This window comes from Ammodytes marinus (genome assembly GCF_949987685.1).
Source record: "Ammodytes marinus genome assembly, chromosome: 16".
Classification (NCBI taxonomy): Eukaryota; Metazoa; Chordata; class Actinopteri; order Uranoscopiformes; family Ammodytidae; genus Ammodytes; species Ammodytes marinus.
Genome location: NC_137220.1, coordinates 3,323,209 through 3,344,513, shown reverse-complemented (window position 1 = coordinate 3,344,513; position 21,305 = coordinate 3,323,209). Strand labels below are relative to the sequence as shown.

Here is a 21,305-nt window from a genome sequence, read left to right as displayed (position 1 = left end):
AACAACCCCTATAATTTTCAGACCATTTGGTGAATGACAAACATGTTTTCCCCTCAAAAGAAATGTCTTGTGGGGTCAAATTGACCCCAGTACAATAGGAGGGTTTTAATACTGTCAGGACTTTAATACGCTGTATGACGTTTAGACTTGGATATTCAAATTATTATATTATAATGCAGCTTTTAAATCCATCAGATTATGTTTAAAGGCTGCTGTAGATCACACCCAAATACCATCACCGAAGCCTCAGGGGAATAACAGGGCGTTGTTATTGTTCTAATTAAAAGTCTCAGATAATCTAGTTGGGACTAATTCCTGTCGGGACACGTTGCTGCAGGTTCTCTAAAGCTGCTGCACAGTATCAACTTCACATTTGTCGTTATTATCCTCAAACTGCACAGACTTTGTAATTAATTAGTGATAATATTCAATCAATATAGTTATATATAGGCAGGCAGGCAGGCAGGCAGGCAGACAGACAGACAGACAGACAGACAGACAGACACTGACACACAGTCCCTTTAACATGGGTTCAGTTTTAATTTGACTAGAGCGAGATGCATCAACAGACAGAACAGACAGACTAGAGCGAGATGCATCAACAGACAGAACAGACAGACTAGAGCGAGATGCATCAACAGACAGAACAGACAGACTAGAGCGAGATGCATCAACAGACAGAACAGACAGACTAGAGCGAGATGCATCAACAGACAGAACAGGTGTGTTGTTCACTGACTGACACAGTCATGGATTGTTTGTTTTTTGTCTCCATTTCCGTGACGTGCAGGAATGTTTTATCATCCATCCAAATTTAGAAAGATTGACCACAAGATGAACACGCCCCGTACCACAGGTATGTGGCTCTGCATTCTAGATCAGAGCAAAAAAGTATATGAAGAAGAATTTTCCTCTCCCGACACAAACACCTGTCAGACGTCGCCACAGCAAAGGTAACAATTCATTTTCCTTTATTTATTCTCGAAAGATCAATTATTTTACAATGACGTCAAGTCAATTACAGATACACAATATACAATGAGAATACACAACAAGCTTACAAAGAGACAACAACAATTAAAACATTCAGATCAATTGAATAAAGCAGAACAATAGCCTAATTAAAACAGTTACAAGTGGAGTGGGGCTGATTCAAAATAATAACTTTAAATTGGTTAACAGTTATGAGTGTATTTATTTTAATTTGATGTTGTAGGCTGTTCCAGGAGTCAGGGGCACTGTGGCTAAAAGCAGTTTTACCAAGGTCAGACCGGGCGTATGGAACATATAACATGAGCATTTCAGTTGAGCGGGTTTGATAAAGCCCATCTGAAATATGCAGCATTGTTGTCAAATAGAGTGGTAGCTTTCCGGTCAGGGCTTTATATATAAAAATATGCCAATGTGCATCACGTCTCTCTTTAAGACACTGTTAGAAATTAAGACTAACTTTTACTGTTCCGTAAAATAACAGCAAATGACCGTAATTTAACAGACTGCCTTTTATATTAACAGTTAAATGCTGTTTTTATAAATAACAGGTTAATGCTGTTGAAATCCTGCTGTAAATGTACAGCAATTGTTAAAAGTGCAGCTTAACTTCTTTCATATTTCCATAATTCAATAAAGGTGAGACACTGCAGGTGAATAGGGAGAAATGTTTAACTTATAGATTTTATCAGGAAACTTTGCCAGTTGATTACTGACATTAAAACAGTCTTTTTTTGTATTTAAACTTTTGTTCAGAAATGTTTTGATGAATATACAAATTATGGCTTCAAGCGATTACATTTTTTTATCAAATTCATTACAGATATATGACACTTTTATGCCTGTTTGTAATATAAACAGCTGTATATCCTACAGTTAATTTCCCTCTCTCTCTCTCTCTCTCTCTCTCTCTCTCTCTCTCTCTCTCTCTCTCTCTCTCTCTCTCTCTCGTAACTTCTGTCTCTTCCCCTCAGCCAGGTTTCTACACAAAATAAAATTAGGAACTAGTTTTCTACCTAGAACCACAAAAAAACAAACAGGCTAGTGATGTCTGTCTATCTATATAAACATTCATATTAAAGTGTCAGTTACAGTTTTGATGTTTTTCTCACATTAACTTTATAAAAATTGGCAAAAATATCCATGAAAAAACACTATTTGATCACTCCATGAAGTCATCCATCTTGGATGTCTCAATTGAAGGCTATAGGGTTAATGTCAGAAGTTATCACAGAACATATTTTGGATACAGCCTTTATTAATGTTATGAATACAAAATATTCTAGTGCATTTTCAGCATGTTTTTAAAGAGAAAGTTGATTCAATAATTCACAGGACAAATAAACAAGGTTGAAACCAATCTTTACTTAATACAAGTCAAAGTTTGACCATGAATCACTTGTTAATTAGGGGGCCAAGCCCGAGCAGGAGCTGGGACCGCGTTTTGCACAGCAACGCGGTTCCCAAGCCCTGCGGGGCAGGGAACCCTATTGTTTTAGTGGCGATTATTATTATTAGGGGAACAAGCCCGAGCAGGAGCTGGGACCGCGTTTTGCACAGCAACGCGGTTCCCAAGCCCTGCGGGGCAGGGAACCCTATTGTTTTTGTAAGGATTATTATTAGGGGGCCAAGCCCGAGCAGGAGCTGGGACCGCGTTTTGCACAGCAACGCGGTTCCCAAGCCCTGCGGGGCAGGGAACCCTATTGTTTTAGTGGCGATTGTTATTAGGGGGCCAAGCCCGAGCAGGCTGGGACCGCGTTTTGCACAGCAACGCGGTTCAGCCCGAGCAGGCTGGGACCGCGTTTTGCACAGCAACGCGGTTCCCAAGCCCTGCGGGGCAGGGAACCCTATTGTTTTTGTAAGGATTATTATTCTTATTATTTGTCGCCGCTAGAACTGCGTCCACAGCCCAAACCGTAAAGGGTGCAGACATGCCAATTGCATGACTAGATCCAGGTCCGTGAAATCTCAGCATACAACAAAATTCAGACATGCCGGCCACTAGGTGGCGCTACAACGAAGTAAAACGCGTTTGGGGTCATAACTCCCACACCGAACGTCCCACAGTCAAAAACTTTATATCCACAGATGCACTGGAGTCAGCTGCATCATTTGGCATAGGCCACGCCCATTTGCGATATTATAGGTTTTTTGCAAAATCGCGAAAACTGCAAAACTGACTTTTCGCTACTCCTCACACAATTTTTGGACAATTGACACCAAAGTTTGCACAGAACATCTACCAACCCACACGGAAAAAACTTGTTCAAAGGAATTTTGATACGACCATCGATAACGAAACGGTAGCGTTTTAAATATTTGTTGATTAGCTACGTTTTACGAAGAAATTCATAAATCCAAAATCATAAGTCGGATCAAGTCCAAATTTTAGACATATGTTGGGGCTACCCTGAATTGCGTACAATAAGAAATTTGGAGAATTGTGCCATAAGGGGGCGCCATAAATTAGGAAATTTTATATCTCCTAATTGGCCAGAGGAATTTTCTTAAAACTCACGGGAAACCATCAAGGGGCATACCCAAGTCTATATGAAAAATATGGCCAAGAAATAGTAATGTTTAAGGGACTTTTTAATAAAATTAGATTTTTTTTTTTCGTCAAAGAAAAAAGGCGGGAATGTTAGCATGACCATTGACATTACATTGTGCAATTAGCTCCGGCGGCCATTTTGTCAAGGCTGACAATCTTCTTTTGCTCATAACTCGCCAACCAAACATCGCACATTAAAAAACTTGACATCCACTTGTTCTGTGAATTGAGCTGCATCGTTCCACCGTGGCACTTTTGCGAAATTCATCCGTAAACAGCGATACCTATACAACTCCCGCACCGAACATCCCACGGTCAAAAACTTTACATCCGCAGATTCTGTGGAGTGAGCGGCCGGCGCGGCGGTTGACGACGAGTTGCGTCGGAGGCTTGGCCCCCGGTAAAAAATGCTTGCAGTTCTAGTTATTATTATTCTTATTTGTCGCCGCTAGAACTGCGTGCACAGCCCAAACCGTAAAGGGTGCAGACATGCCAATTGCATGACTAGATCCAGGTCCGTGAAATCTCAGCATACAACAAAATTCAGACATGCCGGCCACTAGGTGGCGCTACAACAAAGGAAAACGCGTTTGGGGTCATAACTCCCACACCAAACGTCCCACAGTCAAAAACTTTATATCCACAGATGCACTGGAGTCAGCTGCATCATTTGGCATAGGCCACGCCCATTTGCGATATTATAGATTTTTCGCAAAATCGCGAAAACTGCAAAACTGACTTTTCGTTACTCCTCCCACAATTTTTGGATAATCGACACCAAAGTTTGCACAGAACATCTACCGACCCACACGGTAAAAACTTGTGTAAAAGAATTTTGATCCGACCATGGATAACGAAACGGTAGCGTTTGAAATATTTGTTGATTAGCTACGTTTTACGTAGAAATTCATAAATCCAAAATCATAAGTCGGATCAAGTCCAAATTTTAGACATATGTTGGGACTACCCTTAATTGCGTTCAATAAAAAAATTGGAAAATTTCGCCATAAGGGGGCGCCATAAATTAGGAAATTTCATATCTCCTAATTGGCCAGAGGAAATTTCTTAAAACTCACGGGAAAGCATCAAGGGGCATACACGAGTCTATATAAAAAATATGGCCAAGAAATATTAATGTGTAAGGGACTTTTTAATAAAATTAGATTTATTTTTTTCCGTCAAAGAAAAAAGGCGGGAATGTTAGCATGTCCATTGACATTACATTGTGCAATTAGCTCCGGCGGCCATTTTGTCAAGGCTGACAATCTACTTTTGCTCATAACTCGCCAACCACACATCGCACATTAAAAAACTTGACATCCACTTGTTCTGTGAATTGAGCTGCATCGTTCCACCGTGGCAGTTTCGCGAAATTCATCCATACACAGCGATACCTATACAACTCCCACACCGAACATCCCACGGTCAAAAACTTTACATCCGCAGATTCTGTGAAGTGAGCGGCCGGCGCAGCGGTTGACGACGAGTTGCGTCGGAGGCTTGGCCCCCGGTAAAAACTGCTTGCAGTTCTAGTTATACTTACCCCCCTAAAACTGTGTCCACAGCCCAAACCGTAAAGGGTGCAGACATGCCAATTGCATGACTAGATCCAGGTCCGTCCGGACTACGCAGACAAAAAAATTCAGACATGCCGGCCACTAGGTGGCGCTATATCAAGGAAAACGTCGTAGCTCCCACACCGAACATCCCACAGTCAAAAACTTTATATCCACAGATTCACTGGAGTCAGCTGCATCTTTTGGCATAGGCCACGCCCATTTCCGTGTATATAGATTTTTCGCAAAATCGCGAAAACTGCAAAACTGATTTTTCGCTACTCCTCCCACAATTTTTGGACAATTGACACCAAACTTTGCACAGAACATCTACCAACCCACACGGTAAAAACTTGTGCAAAAGAATTTTGATACGACCTTCGATGACGAAACGGTAGCGCTTTGAATATTTGAAAATTAGCTAACTGTTACTTCCTTGTACGAATGTACGTAAATATTCATAAATCCAAAACTATACATCGGATCAAGTCCACATTTTAGACATATGTTGATGCAACCCTTAGTGGCGTTCAAAAAAATAATCGGAAAGTTTTGCCATAAGGGGGCGCCATAAACGGGAAAAGTTGTTCTCCTGTAACTAGCCGCTTAAAACTCAAGTAATATTATCAAGGGGCATACCCGAGTCTATATAAAAAATAGGGCCAAGAAATAGTAATGTGTAAGGGACTCCCACGGTCAAAAACTTAACATCCACAGATTCTGTGAAGTGAGCGGCCGGCGCGGCGGTTGACGACGAGTTGCGTCGGAGGCTTGGCCCCCGGTCAAAACTGCTTGCAGTTCTAGTTAGGGGGCCAAGCCCGAGCAGGAGCTGGGACCGCGTTTTGCACAGCAACGCGGTTCCCAAGCCCTGCGGGGCAGGGAACCCTATTGTTTTTGTAAGGATTATTATTATTAGGGGGCCAAGCCCGAGCAGGAGCTGGGACCGCGTTTTGCACAGCAACGCGGTTCCCTAGCCCTGCGGGGCAGGGAACCCTATTGTTTTTGTAAGGATTATTAGGGGGCCAAGCCCGAGCAGGAGCTGGGACCGCGTTTTGCACAGCAACGCGGTTCCCAAGCCCTGCGGGGCAGGGAACCCTATTGTTTTAGTGGCGATTGTTATTATTAGGGGGCCAAGCCCGAGCAGGAGCTGGGACCGCGTTTTGCACAGCAACGCGGTTCCCAAGCCCTGCGGGGCAGGGAACCCTATTGTTTTAGTGGCGATTATTAGGGGGCCAAGCCCGAGCAGGAGCTGGGACCGCGTTTTGCACAGCAACGCGGTTCCCAAGCCCTGCGGGGCAGGGAACCCTATTGTTTTTGTAAGGATTTTTTTTATTATTATACTTACCCGCCTGAAAGTGTGTCCACAGCCCAAACCGTAAAGGGTGCAGACATGCCAATTGCATGACTAGATCCAGGTCCGCCCGGACTACGCATACGACAAAAATTCAGACATGCCGGCCACTAGGTGGCGCTACAACGAAGGAAAACGCGTTTAGGGTCATAACTCCCACACCGAACGTCCCACAGTCAAAAACTTTATATCCACATATGCACTGGAGTCAGCTGCATCATTTGGCATAGGCCACGCCCATTTGCGATATTATAGATTTTTTGCAAAATCGCGAAAACTGCAAAACATATTTTTCGCTACTCCTCCCACAATTTTTGGACAATTGACACCAAAGTTTGCACAGAACATCTACCGACCCACACGGAAAAGATTTTTTCGAAAGAATTTTGATCCGACCATCGATAACGAAACGGTAGCGCTTTGAATATTTGTTGATTAGCTACGTTTTACGAAAAAATTCATAAATCCAAAATCATAAGTCGGATCAAGTTCAAATTTTAGACATATGTTGGGGCTACCCTTAATTGCGTTCAATAAAAAATTTGGAGAATTTTGCCATAAGGGGGCGCCATAAATTAGGAAATTTTATATCTCCTAATTGGCCAGAGGAATTTTCTTAAAACTCACGGGAAACCATCAAGGGGCATACCCAAGTCTATATGAAAAATATGGCCAAGAAATAGTAATGTTTAAAGGACTTTTTAATAAAATTAGATATTTTTTTTTCCGTCAAAGAAAAAAGGCGGGAATGTTAGCATGTCCATTGACATTACATTGTGCAATTAGCTCCGGCGGCCATTTTGTCAAGGCTGACAATCTTCTTTTGCTCATAACTCGCCAACCACACATCGCACATTAAAAAACTTGACATCCACTTGTTCTGTGAATTGAGCTGCATCGTTCCACCGTGGCACTTTCGCGAAATTCATCCGTAAACAGCGATAACTATACAACTCCCGCACCGAACATCCCACGGTCAAAAACTTTACATCCGCGGATTCTGCGGAGTGAGCGGCCGGCGCGGCGGTTGACGACGAGTTGCGTCGGAGGCTTGGCCCCCGGTAAAAACTGCTTGCAGTTCTAGTTATTATTTGTACCTCCCTAAAACTGCGTGCACAGCCCAAACCGTAAAGGGTGCAGACATGCCAATTGCATGACTAGATCCAGGTCCGTCCGGACTACGCATACGACAAAAATTCAGACATGCCGGCCACTAGGTGGCGCTACAACGAAGGAAAACGCGTTTGGGGTCATAACTCCCACACCGAACGTCCCACAGTCAAAAACTTTATATCCACAGATTCACTGGAGTCAGCTGCATCATTTGGCATAGGCCACGCCCATTTGCGATATTACAAATTTTTCGCAAAATCGTGAAAACTGCAAAACTGACTTTTCGCTACTCCTCCCACAATTTTTGGACAATTGACACCAAAGTTTGCACAGAACATCTACCGACCCACACGGAAAAAAATCATTCGAAAGAATTTTGATCCGACCATCGATAACGAAACGGTAGCGTTTTAAATATTTGTTGATTAGCTACGTTTTACGTAGAAATTCATAAATCCAAAATCATAAGTCGGATCAAGTCCAAATTTTAGACATATGTCGGGGCTACCCTTAATTGCGTTCAATAAAAAATTCGGAAATTTTCGCCATAAGGGGGCGCCATAAATTAGGAAATTTCATATCTCCTAATTGGCCAGAGGAATTTTCTTAAAACTCACGGGAAACTATCAAGGGGCATACACGAGTCTATATAAAAAATATGGCCAAGAAATATTAATGTGTAAGGGACTTTTTAATAAAATTAGATATTTTTTTTTCCATCAAAGAAAAAAGGCGGGATGCTAATCTCAGCTAGCATGTCCATTGACATTACATTGTGCAATTAGCTCCAGCGGCCATTTTGTCAAGGCTGACAATCTGCTCTTGCTCATAACTCGCCAACCAAACATCGCACATTAAAAAACTTGACATCCACTTGTTCTGTGAATTGAGCTGCATCGTTCCACCGTGGCAGTTTCGCCAAATTCATCCATAAACAGCGATACCTATACAACTCCCGCACCGAACATCCCACGGTCAAAAACTTTACATCCACAGATTCCGTGAAGTGAGCGGCCGGCGCGGCGGTTGACGACGAGTTGCGTCGGAGGCTTGGCCCCCGGTAAAAACTGCTTGCAGTTCTAGTTCTCATTGTATCCTCCTTGACAAGATATATTACTTATTAACTGTTAAAAAGTGTTTAATAAAGGACTTATTAACCTTAAAGAGGACCTATTATACTACTTTTCTGGTCTTAATTTCTTGTTTTACACTGCTATAGAGCAACCTGACACGAATCACATCACAAACAACTATGTAGATTTTCGGGAAGCTCTTTCTCTTATTTTGGCGATCCAGCACGTCCTGTCAACACTTGAGTGTGTGTGCTTCGGCAATCTCCGCTCCCTCCGCCTGTGCATCGGCCATCTCCGCTACCCTCCCCCCCTCCTGCAAACCCCACTCCGTTGTGATTGGTTACCTTCCTTCCGGAACACTTTCAGTGGCGGGAAGCGCGAGCATGGACCTATAAGGGCGCGAGGCAGACGCGAACAGGGAAGTGACAGCATCACCATACATGGAAACATTGTGGTGACTTCACAAAGTTACATGCGACGTCACAAAGTTACAAAGGGTAGACTGCTTTGAAGACGTGACTTCTCGACTGGCTAGAATAGTGTTTAGTGCTCTGCACAGCCACCCCAGACGGTCAGCAGGGAATACGTCGAAATGCATGTAAGTCATTATTTGATAATTTAGTATGGTTAAGCATGACTATGAATCATCATAACAACGTTTATAGGTCATAAAAGTCAAAAAGCATCATAGGTCCTCTTTAATAAGCATTGTTCATAGAGCATAGTTAACTGTTATTAATTGATTAATAAAGATGTGTTTACCTTCATAAAGCAACAAACAATGCTTAGTAAAGGTTTAACAATGACATAATAGGCAAGTTAGTAAGACTCAATAAATAGGTTTGTAACGCTTTCATTAACAGCTATCAGAAACTCATAAGAGTTTTATTAATGATATTAAGCAATCAATAAATAGTTAAGAAGTGTCTTATAAGTGCTTATAAAAGTCTTATAATCACACTGTCAACATGTTTATTATGTTATTATTAACACTTATATATAGTCTTATTAACACAAATTAATGTTAATAAGCATCTAATAAGGTCCTTATTACCTATTTACTAAGGCTTATAACAAGAACCTTAATATAAAGCGTTACCCTTTTCTTTACTGACATGATGCTGTGGGGTCACGCAGGTGTATGGTGTCTTTTCTTCCTGGCTGCCGTTATCCAGGTCAGTTTGATAATATTCAAATCTCAATTCAACCTCAGATAAGAGACTCTAAATGCACTCTACACTGTAAGCCCGGACAAGTAGAGTTTACTCAAACTTTCCAGTAAACCGGTTGCCTTAAAAAAGTAAGTAATGTAAAACTAAAACTTGAGTTGATTGCAATTGTTATTTTAAGTTCAATACAATAAATGCAAAGTTGATTTAAATTAAAATCTTTTGTAGTATTAATTGCTTTGCACAGTAACTTCACTTGAATTCTTAAGTTTGTGTGAATATTATTTTTAAGTTCAATAGATTATATGCAAATTTCATTTAAATTAAAATCTCTTGTAGTATCAATTGATTTACCCAATTTCTCCACTTAACATTTTAAGTTTGGGAGTAATATTTGTATTTATACTTTAAATGATTGATTTGTTAAAGAAAAAAGTACACAAAAGTACATTCTTATTTAGATTGATTTAAATCCAACCATATTCTTGGAAATAAAACTTAAAATTCAAGGAACATTATCTTTAGCTGGATGTACCGTGCTGATCTGCTAATATCACTGGATTCACTTCAGGGGTGTCGGCTAAAACACCACTTAAGGCCAAAAACGTCAGACTATGAAGCATGAAACAATGAGAGGAGGAGGAAGGATTTATCCGCTGTTTATTTCCTTCTTTAACATGCACAGCAGCATACAGATCCCAGGAAAATAACAATAGCAATATTCGGCTCATGATGACACGCTAAACAGCTGTTGCAACCGGCGAATCGCGGCCGTTTAATAACGTGCATAAATTATAATTTATAGAGATCGGGAAACTCAATGCACTTACTCACAAGGGCGATGCAAAAGAACTCGGGGAGAGCACGTTTCAACCGTGGATTGATAGATGGTTACTGCGGGAACGTGCACGCTCACACAACAGAGAGAGAAAGAAAAATAAACTTCCCTAAACAGGCGCTCCGGCTGACTGACGTGATGGCGCTAACTGACAGTTAAAATGTCATCCACACTGAATAAAACACATCAAAACAATATAAGCCGTTATTTTAAACAGCGTTATTCCCAACTCTAAACATGTTACTATAAAAGTGTAAGCCCTCAAGCTCGAAAACACCCCTGCCCCCTATCACATTCCTTCCAAGGTTGAGCATTACATGCTGGATGAAGTGGAAAGTGTTCTTCATGTACTTAGGATAGTCCAGGTGAAGGGCATAAATCAGTCCGAAAAGGGCACAGAAGTCTTGAGGAAGGTTGGCCAGATCTTCCACTACACTCCCCTCCAAGACGACTCCTACTCCGGAAGGGTTGAGTTGAGGATGTTCTTGATCGACGCTGAGGATCCCCACTGGAGTTTGGCTGTAGGAGTCATTGTCGTCCACATCCTAACAAGAAACAGATTCACAGGGAGAAGACATAGTGAGCTAATGCTGTGTTTTTCACCTAAAAGTACCTCTGAATGTTTATAATGAAAAGCTTTGTACAATATAAATGGCACTGAAAATTATTATTAAAACAATACTGGTCTTAAACGGACCTTTTGTCAACTGCCATAGTTGGATATGTACATTAAAATGAATGATTTTGTAGCTTGGCAGCCAAGGAGCTATTACCAAGCTTCAGTTGACATGAGTGCAACTTTTAACCACTGACAGTACGGGGTGTGTGTGTGTATGTGTACATGTGGATAAATATTAAAAGGGAGTCATACAACATAAGTTTCTGGGAGAGGTTTTTCAGAACTTGGACTTAAAAGTGGGTTAGCTCTCCTTAGCTGCCAATCTACCAAACCATATTCGATGGCACACTAGCTAGAAAATGATTTGACAGACACACAAAGTAAAAGACAGAAGCAAGAATCCAAGATCAAAATGATGTCCAATGTTAATTTGAGCTCATTTTCAAAAGTCAAATCTTTCCAGTTTCAGCTATGTCATAAATAAACAACGCAGATACACGAAAATCTTTGTTAAAATGCGTTTGTCCATAAAAAACAAGTCTAAGTCTGGGAAATACTGAAAGCCAATTAAATGATTCTGAGAATTAATAAACAAGTCCTCATTAACAAACTAAATTAAATGTACAACAATTACTTACAGAGCAGGTCTTGAAAAAGGCAGAAGGATCATCCCCCAAGATGACAGGTAATCCCCGAAGGCAAAGGCACCTGATATCCGTTGGATGTGTTGTCTAGAAGATAGTGAACAGTACAACACAGTTTGCTGGGATATTCACATGTATTTATCAAATAAATTCCAGAACTGACATACCATCTTTTATGGCTAAATTGTGCATTTTCAGGACTGCAAGTATAGAAGAGTACAATAGCAGATGTTAAAAAAAATAAGGAGAGGAGATAAGAGGAAATAAAAAACTGTGGAGAAAAGAGAAGAAGAGAGAAAAGACTGAATAGATAGGAGCAAGGATGAACAGAGAGAGTAGTCAAATGAACCCACCTTTGTCTAACTAAAGAGTTGAGTCAAAAGCTGTCCGGTGGAACCTTTCTTCTTCCTGAAGAGGTCCATCAGGCCCGGAGAGAAATGGTCACGTGCATCAAAGAAGTTTTTTTCCCCACCACTCTGTTGAAGGAATCAATTAATTTTCCTTTTCTAAAATGTATTTGCTTTCGATGTAATCCAACTGTGGCACAGTAAGCTTAAAACTTTTACTCCGACTAAAAAAATACATACAAATACTGAGTATAACTGTTAAATGCACAGCTGACATACCTTTAACTGCTTAGATCAATTTGGGGAGTTTGGGATGTCACCCTCTGTTTGAGCCTGAATAGGAGGTAGTTAAGAAGAACACAAACATTTTAGGCAACTATTCAAAAGTACACACTATCATCAATACACCTCAAATGTTGTTTTAAGTGCAGGTGAAAGATATGAGGCCTTAACCACACAGTGCCCAGTAATGAAATATGGATATCAAGGACAGCAAGGAATGACAACATTTTGGGTCAAAGCTAAACTCGTATTAAATGCTCTACCATAATACTTTTTTCCACACATAACATGTGAGAAAGTAAAATGTTGACAACATCCCTTTGAATTAAAGACATTGACCATCAGAAAGTAAAAAAAGGGGAAAATAGGCATAGCAGAACACATCATAGTAATTGACAAGTAGGCTAATCTATATGCACAAAAATAATATGTTTTACTGAAATCTCAGTTACAAATACATTGTATGAACTAAAAAGGCGAATTATCTGCAGATCAAGTCGATTTAATCTATTATTGAAAGCTGATGGCGACAGAAACTGTCAGCGTTAAGAGAGATGGGAGATGAGCTTCACGTTCAGAGCTTTGATAAAAAGGACCGTCGAGCTGACGGTGACTCAGTGGAGCGGAGCGGGGACTGACTTTACTTTAGGGGGGAGAGGGGCTCGGAGACGGACGCTCTGCAATGACCGAGGTTGCGCTGAAGTTAAGGCGGATCGCGCTGCTTCAATATAGTGCATAAATTGAAAACGACGAAGACTATTCAGCTATAAAAAAAAAATAAAAAAAAAATAAATGAGAATCTCTCAAGTCACACAATTGTATGGTTTAAGTAATTGTGTCGCAGCAATTTGCTGTATTCATTTTCCACAGACAAATGTAAAAAGCTGGTAGGCCTACTTAGGACACACAATCATATAAATCACATAACTAATACTATCTATAACCATTTTAAGGTAGACCTACGTTTGTTTTACTCATTTTAAGCTATTCCGACACACGTGATTAAGGGCCTGCATCATCTGCACGTGGATATACACAGCGCTACAGCATGACATTTTTTTTTAAATAAATGCTGGGGGAAACACTCCATATTCTGCATTAATATTAGGTTACTTTTGAATCTTCTGGCACATGTTTATCAAAATTACGTTATCAAAGTTGAGTTGAGCTCCGACCATGATGCTAAACTATTTAACAGCATGGTTGGCTATCAGCAACAGTTGCAAGTAAGCTAACTAGCTCCGCGACTAGCAGTGAGCTAACGTAGGCCTAAACCTCGTGCATTAGGCTATTACAACAAGATAGCAACACGGTTTGCACAGGGATAAAATAGTTACTCACCACAGCAGTGTGCAGAGAACAAGAAGCACGATAAGTCCGATGAAAATAACCGTAGCCTCTAAAGCGAGGACCAGCTGCACCACCTCCTGCCCAACCATGTTCCGTAGAGTGAGAGTCACGTAGCACGGCCAAGTACGTGACGACCGATCTGCGCATGTCCGAATGTTTGAAAAAATAGGCTCCATCTCAACAGACTGTCTAAAACTTAAAAATTCAGGTGACCATGACTAAAACTTTAAAATGTCAAGCCATTCAACTTAAAATCATTCACACATACAACTATGTCTACAAAAAAGTACAATATACTAACATGTATTAGTTATGCAATAAAACTCAAATCATTAAGTACATTCTAATAAATATTTTACGTAGATATAACATCCGGGCTAACAGTGTATCAACTGTTCTTTGTCTTTTCTGTTACTAAGAAAAGAATACGGATCTGAAGATTTTTTCAAATAGGAATATAGTTATGTTTACACAAACTCTTTGCACAAAGTGCTGAATGCCTAACACACACACACACACACACACACACACACAGTGCTGAGTCAGATCCTCTAACCGTCTTTTGCATGACGATGTACTGTACTCCCACAGTGGCTTTGATGCAGGGTTTACCAGCAGGGTTCTTCACAGTGTAGGTCCCTGTGCACAAATATGCAGGTCATTAACACACACGGACATACCAAAGAATCATATAAACATTACATTGCATTGGTCACATTTAGGTATATGTTATCTTTAACAAACACTATTTGACAGTAAGACTGTAAACCAAATTGATTTTATCTTTAAATGAAAGTATTACCTCATGGGAATACAACTAGCTTCATGTTGGGTATATGTTTGACTTTTTGCTGCATTTATCTGACTCTGTTTTATGATATTGAATTGTGTGTACTAGCTCTTCAAACAAGCTATTTTTTAACTTTCCTTTATCACAGTATATGTTTGAAAAAAAATCCTTTAGAGACCTACTGTATATTGTATTAGCTATTTCCTCTATAACTACAGAAACAATGACTTTGTAAGAATAATTTACTTCAGAAAGTGCCAATATATTTTCACACCACTTGTGCTCCTTTACTGCAGCTATTCATGACTTGTGTTCTTCTTTGTAAAATAGATGGACAAATAACGCTGTTTGTTTTTTGTTCTTTTTTCATATGTTTGTTATGAATGTAGTTCTGGTTCTGGTGTTTACCTATTGGAGGTGCGGCTTCAGAGCGCTGTAAAGTGACCGACTGGTAGATGTGGGGCAGACCAGGTGAATGTAACTAACAGGGAGCACAGAGCAGGAGGGAGTGGCCGGGTCTGAAATGACATGAGAGTTAGAAAGGAAACCAGGAAAACAGACATATGAAAACAAACTAAATACTGGCTGAAGTTGTGACACCATCATACTACAGACTTGGACTTTACCTGCCATGGAGGACCCTACTGAAATAATACTTCATTATTCGATTACGCAATAAGGAAATACTGAACTTTTATTGTGTTACAGTGTTCAACTTGGGAAGTAAGTGATGTTTTTTTGTGAAACAATCTTTTCCCATTGCTCCAGAGTCCAATCTTTAGTCCCAATCCCTTGAGTTCTCTTCACATTTTCTCTCGTGGAAATACTCGTACTTTCACTTTTAAACATAGCTGTGAGTTCTACTCTTGTTTTTTATGATTTGATTTTACCAAACGTTTAAGTTTTCTTGATCATTCAAAAATAAATTCTGACCACATTTCTTCCTTGAAGATGATGGTTCACCAGGATTTAATAATGCGTTGGACTGTTCTCAACCCAATTTTAGTAGTTTCAGCTTCTCCTTAGTTGTTTTCTTTGTTCGATGCAGGCCAATAATCTGACCCTTCTGAAACAGAGTAACATATTTTCCACTACCACAGGATATGTCTTCCGACATGGTTGTTAAAGAAATAAGAAGCTATTCACTGCATCAATTAGGGTTGAATAACTTGTTGGCAACTGAAACATATTCATCACTGCAGTTTTTGACCGATGGAGGGCTCTTGCATATTTGCTTAGTTAAATCCAGTTGGTGACTTTTTTTTGCTGGGCAGTGTATATGGCTCTTCCATTCTTTGACTGGGACTTTTATTTCAAACCCAGACTTTTCTTTTCCCTGATGAAGCCAATGTGTCATCTTGCACATAACAAGATCTTTATTTAGTTGACAGCTGAAATCCCTCACGTCCAAGGGGCTGCTCGTGGTGTAGTGGTCAGAGTGTCCCCATCGTGCATCGATTTTCTGGCTAACCTGCTCCAGCAATTTTGAAACAACACAGAAAACTAACGCCTTTTGGTTAAGCTGCCAATACTATTTTCTCTGTATTTTTTTCTCATTTCAGATTAGAGAGAGCAAGCACAGAAGAGGTGACAATTATCCAAACCTGAAGAAGATGAGACGTAGAGCATTGTGCTCCTAGCTCCATCAGGGGCCCTTTTAACCTCTCTGTAAGCTGCACTGTGTGAGTCCACCAGTAGGCTCACTCCAACCGATCCACCAGCTCAGATAACTCTCTTACTGTTGGCAACCACATGTTTAAGGTGACTGTATGAGCAGCTACTCCAGCAGACGCAACTTTCTGTGACCCTGAACACCATGCAGTGGACCATCAAGCACTGGCTCTTATGGACCCATTTGGCCGGCCTCCTGACTGTGCTCTTCTTCTTCATCATCATCACCCACCAGCAGGATTGGTTGCCTGGACCTAGTGGACCCCCGAAGAACCAGAGCAGCTCCCTGAGGAGCCTGTGGTGGGGAACCCCAAAGCCTCTGCTCAACATCAGTTCTAAGCAGGTGGATGGGTTTGCTGGCGAGGCAGCTGGAGGAGGAGGAGCCACGGTGGGAGTAACTGGGCTTGGGCACGCCATGAGCACTAAAAACAGTTTACAGAAGCAGATGGGTGTGGGAGGGCCGTACCGCTACATCCTGAACGAGCCCTTAAAGTGCAGAAACAGCACACCCTTCCTCATCCTCCTTATCACTTCAGAAGAAGGAGGGGTAGAGGCCCGCAACGCCATCCGACAGACATGGGCAAATGAGACCATAGCAAAGGGCCCGGGGTTTGTCCGTCTTTTCCTCCTCGGCACAAGAAAGATCTCAGGCACCTACAAGCCTAGCAGCATAGAGAATGAGAGCCATGTTTACCACGACATCATCCAACAGGACTATCAGGACACCTATAATAACCTGACCATCAAAACCCTGATGGGGATGTACTGGGTTACCACGTATTGCCCGAACGCCTCATATGTGATGAAGACAGACACTGACATGTTTGTTAATACTGAGTATCTTATCCAGAATCTGCTGAAGCCTGACCTGCCTCCCAAGCAAAAGTACTTCACTGGCGTTCTCATGAACAGCAATGGACCAATTCGAAACAAAAAAAGCAAGTGGTACATGCCACCAGAGCTGTACCCAGGTGAGCGCTACCCACCATTCTGCTCGGGCACAGGGTACGTGTTCTCTGGGGATCTGGCCAAGCTGATATACCGGACCTCTCTCAGCATACCCATGCTGCACTTGGAGGACGTTTATGTGGGGATCTGTCTGGCGAATCTGCAGATTGAATTAACGCCATCTCCCAATAATCCTTTTAACAGTTGGCGAGTGCCTTACTCCAGTTGTGGGTACAGAAACCTGGTCACATCCCATCGGATCTCCCCCAATGACATCATCAAGTATTGGAATGACATGCAGAGAAACAAGAACAACATGTGTTAAGATAAAGGGGTTTCAAAGAGAGAGGCCTCCTTCATGCATCCTGTGACGAGTACCCTGATCCACAAAGGGAAGATGGTCTGCAGCAGTTGGGGGATGGTGAAATCAGACCATACACTATTTGGGGAAATTAGTTTATGTAAATTCAGGTGCCAACCAAAGTCTGGTATTTCATGCTATTGTTAATGCGTAGTACATTATAATGCCTCACTACAAATAAAGTAAAATAAGAAATTGTTTAATAAAAATACATTTAAAAAAGACAATTGTGTTTTCAGAGACAAGGGAAAATGCACATGCATTACGATGAAAATTGCATTAAAAGTGTATTTTCTCTCAGATGGCATTATTTAAATAACAAAACAGCTTTATAGAAGACAAATAATGTGAAATGTTTCACTGATGGTGGTTTCTAATTTAAATGTATTTATTTTTTGCTTGGGATCTCCAGTGACCCTGTCAGTAGTCCATGTTTGTAAAATACGTCGGTAGAAAGAGGGTTAAGGATAGTTTTACTGAACAATGTTTTAAACACTCTGTCTTCATTTCATAAATGTGGCATTCCATTTAACTTCTTCTAATTGCTAATTTAAGTTTCACACATTCGAAAGTGAAGTTTTATGATTTAAGCAAGCACAGAGATAGGATCCTACCGCAGACACAGGGAGGACAGTTGAATGAAGTGGTTTTGTTGAAGAAATTGACTTAAATGAGGCCTGTGTCGGCACTTTACAGTAAATAGCATTGTAGACGGCAAATCGTTTACTAAGTGAAGATGATGTGACCGCGCTTCTCCGAAGTGTAGTTGGCGTGACCGCAGTTTTTTCGCGCAGTTGTCTAGTGACTTACTCTGACGTATTGTCCAGTCCGCCACATATTACACTCGGGATTTTTCGGAAGTTAGAGGGGCAAGAAGCAGGGGAGAATTCCCATCCGTCAGTGATGGGTGACCATTTAACTCGGGGCGTTACCTTATAAAAATTAATCACTTCCTCTTTAATTGAAAATGTTTAGAATTTTTTGGGATGTTTCAATACATAACTCAAAAATATATTTTACATTGGTTATGTCATTTTGTGAAGTTTTAATGCAAAATCATTACATATTGTACCTTTAATGTAATTATTTTCATTCAGTTATTTGTTTTTATTTATTATATTCCCACTACAAAATATATTAATATTACAGGAATGCTGAACAACATGAACAACAACAGTCTAAGATGACAATTGTATTATGACCAGCATGGTATTTTATTTACTTATTTAATTGATCGCACTTTATATTTCTGTCATATTTGACACATTTTACACTGTTGAGAGTCAGTTCTCCATTTATAAACATGCACTTTGCATATTTTATACATATTTACATATATTTGTGTATTTGTAGACACCTGTGCTTGTGTGTATTGTCTGCCAGGTAGCAACGCTGTGTTTTTGTTTGTTTTTGTTTGTTTTATGTTTGGACATGGCCTTGTCCTTTGTAATGCTGCTGCTCTATGTGCCTTCAATTGCCCCCTGGGGACAAATAAAGTTTTTTTGAATTTGAATTTGAATTTGAATTTGAATAACTACTTTGATGAGACCTGCAATAAAGTATTTTTATAAAAAATAACAGGAGTGAATAAAAACAGACACGTGATGCTATTCTAAGGATGAATGCTAGTACATGTTCATGTTGTATTATGTAGGGTGGCTGACAGTGTTGTTTCTTCTTGTTGGCAGTTTGCAAGGTACCATAATATCAGATTGTATAGGTAACACCTGTACAGCTCGATTCTTCTTTAGGATTCAACACTTAATTAATTAACACACTTTCTGTTTCATTTCACTGAACAAAACACATGGAATTAGTTTGTGGTTATCTTTACACAATACACTAAGGAATGTTGCCCTACTCTATAGCCAACTTCTACAAAGTAAGTTACTGATAATAACCTTCAACAGTGTAAAATTAGCCATCACTGATAGCAGCCAAATGTACTGTCTAATATGTTTCTTTGTTTACCTGCTTCCTACGGGCACTGCACTAGTACATCAAATACACAACAACAGGTGAAGAGAAGAAAAAAAAAATTAAACATTTACATAGTGGTGAAGAGTGGCAGCAATTAAAATGAAATTAAATTGGTGAAAGTACAATATAGCCTAATTAAAACAGTTACAGGTAGAGTTTGGCAGATTTAAGATAGTTTGTTTAAATTGATTAAAGGATATGAAGGTATTTAGTTTAATTTGTTGCTGTAAGTTGTTCCAGGAGTCGGGGGCACTGAAGCTAAAAGCTGTCTTTCCCAGCTCAGACCGGGCTTGTGGGACATAAAGCATGAGCATGTCAGTGGAGCGGGTCTGATAAAGCCCATCTGAAATTTGCAACATTTCTGTTAAATAACGAGGAAGCTTACCGGTCAAGGCTTTGTAAATAAAAATATACCAATGTGCATCACGTCTCTCTTTAAGGGAGTACCACCCAACCTTTTCATATAAAAGACAATGGTGTGTGTCATAAGCATCTCCTGTGATGAATCTTAAAGCAGAGTGAAAAACAGAGTCTAGGAGTTTAAGACATGAATGAGATGCATGCCGGTAAACCACATCACCGTAATCAAGGACAGACATAAAAACTGCCTCAATAATCCTTTTCCTACTAAATAAAGGGAAGGTGGTTTTGTTCCTATGTCGTAGTCGACAAACAAGATTTTTTATATGGAAATTAAAAGTGAGTTTATCATCTAACCAGATTCCGAGATGATATATATATATATATATATATATATATATATATATAGTATGATGGGACATATAAGTAAAATGGCCTCACCTTTCTTTACTTGACCCATGTGAAACTCCTGAAAAAACTGATAATTACATAACAATCAGCTGATAAAGAGTTGCTAATAAATGGAATTTGTTACTAAACAGAGGCGAGCTTGTCTTTTCCTCTGTTATGCTAAACTAAACTAACTGCTGCTGGATGGAAGAGCGCTAGCGTATCAGTCATGTACTATAGCTCTCATGCAGAAAGTTGAATCATAGCCTATAATACTTGAATATTCCTATGAGTTCTTCAGAGGTCAAATAATTCAATAATGAAAATGAAACAAAACATTAAAATAAGTGGAAGGTTTAAAGAAAATAAGCAAAACTTTTTGTGCTAAAAATTATGTGTTTATTATTTTTACCTTTTTCAGATGTGACACCGTGTGGGACCCACCTAAGCATTTCAAGATGTATATGTAACCACTAGAGGGAAGTATTATGCTTCTAAAAACCAGCTCTTGTCTACATGTTCACACTATCACAAGTATGTGTTTCTTTACAATCTCAAACATATCTGTAATGTAATATAATGCATAATGCATAATAATAATAACAACAATAATAATAATAATAATAATAATAATAATAATAATAATAATAATAATAATAATAATAATAATAAATTGTATTTATATAGCGCTCTTCTCTCACTCAGCGCTTTACAAAACAAACATAAACAAACAAAAAGAACATGTAGAGTTGGGTTGGTGGGTGAACTATTAAGTGCAACATAGCCAATGATCAGTCCGGGAAGTGTGTGGGATTAAGGCATGTTGTCATCAGTTTGACTGGTGTGCTGACCTCATCGTACTTGTTCTGAACAAGACAGAACAACACACAATGTCTGCATGAGACATCTGTAACATATAGGG

General features: G+C 40.0%; 2 protein-coding genes across 2 annotated transcripts in view; one reads left to right on the top strand and one right to left on the bottom strand.

Annotated features, from left to right (window-relative positions):
- The first annotated feature begins 934 nt into the window (after positions 1-934).
- Positions 935-19,005, top strand: LOC307263251 (beta-1,3-galactosyltransferase 2-like). Its single transcript, XM_080044367.1, has 2 exons — positions 935-953; positions 16,236-19,005. Exon 2 carries the CDS (start codon positions 16,490-16,492, stop codon positions 17,615-17,617), a length of 1,128 nt encoding a protein of 375 aa, XP_079900493.1. The 5' UTR covers positions 935-953; positions 16,236-16,489; the 3' UTR covers positions 17,618-19,005.
- A 2,169-nt stretch (positions 19,006-21,174) lies between these two features.
- The window catches only part of LOC307262973 (low-density lipoprotein receptor-like), a gene marked incomplete at both ends in the record, with an annotated part of 39,943 nt that continues 39,812 nt past the window's right edge, over positions 21,175-21,305 (bottom strand). Inside the window, 1 exon segment of the mRNA XM_080043993.1 lies at positions 21,175-21,249. Coding sequence (XP_079900119.1) covers positions 21,175-21,249 — 75 coding nt within the window.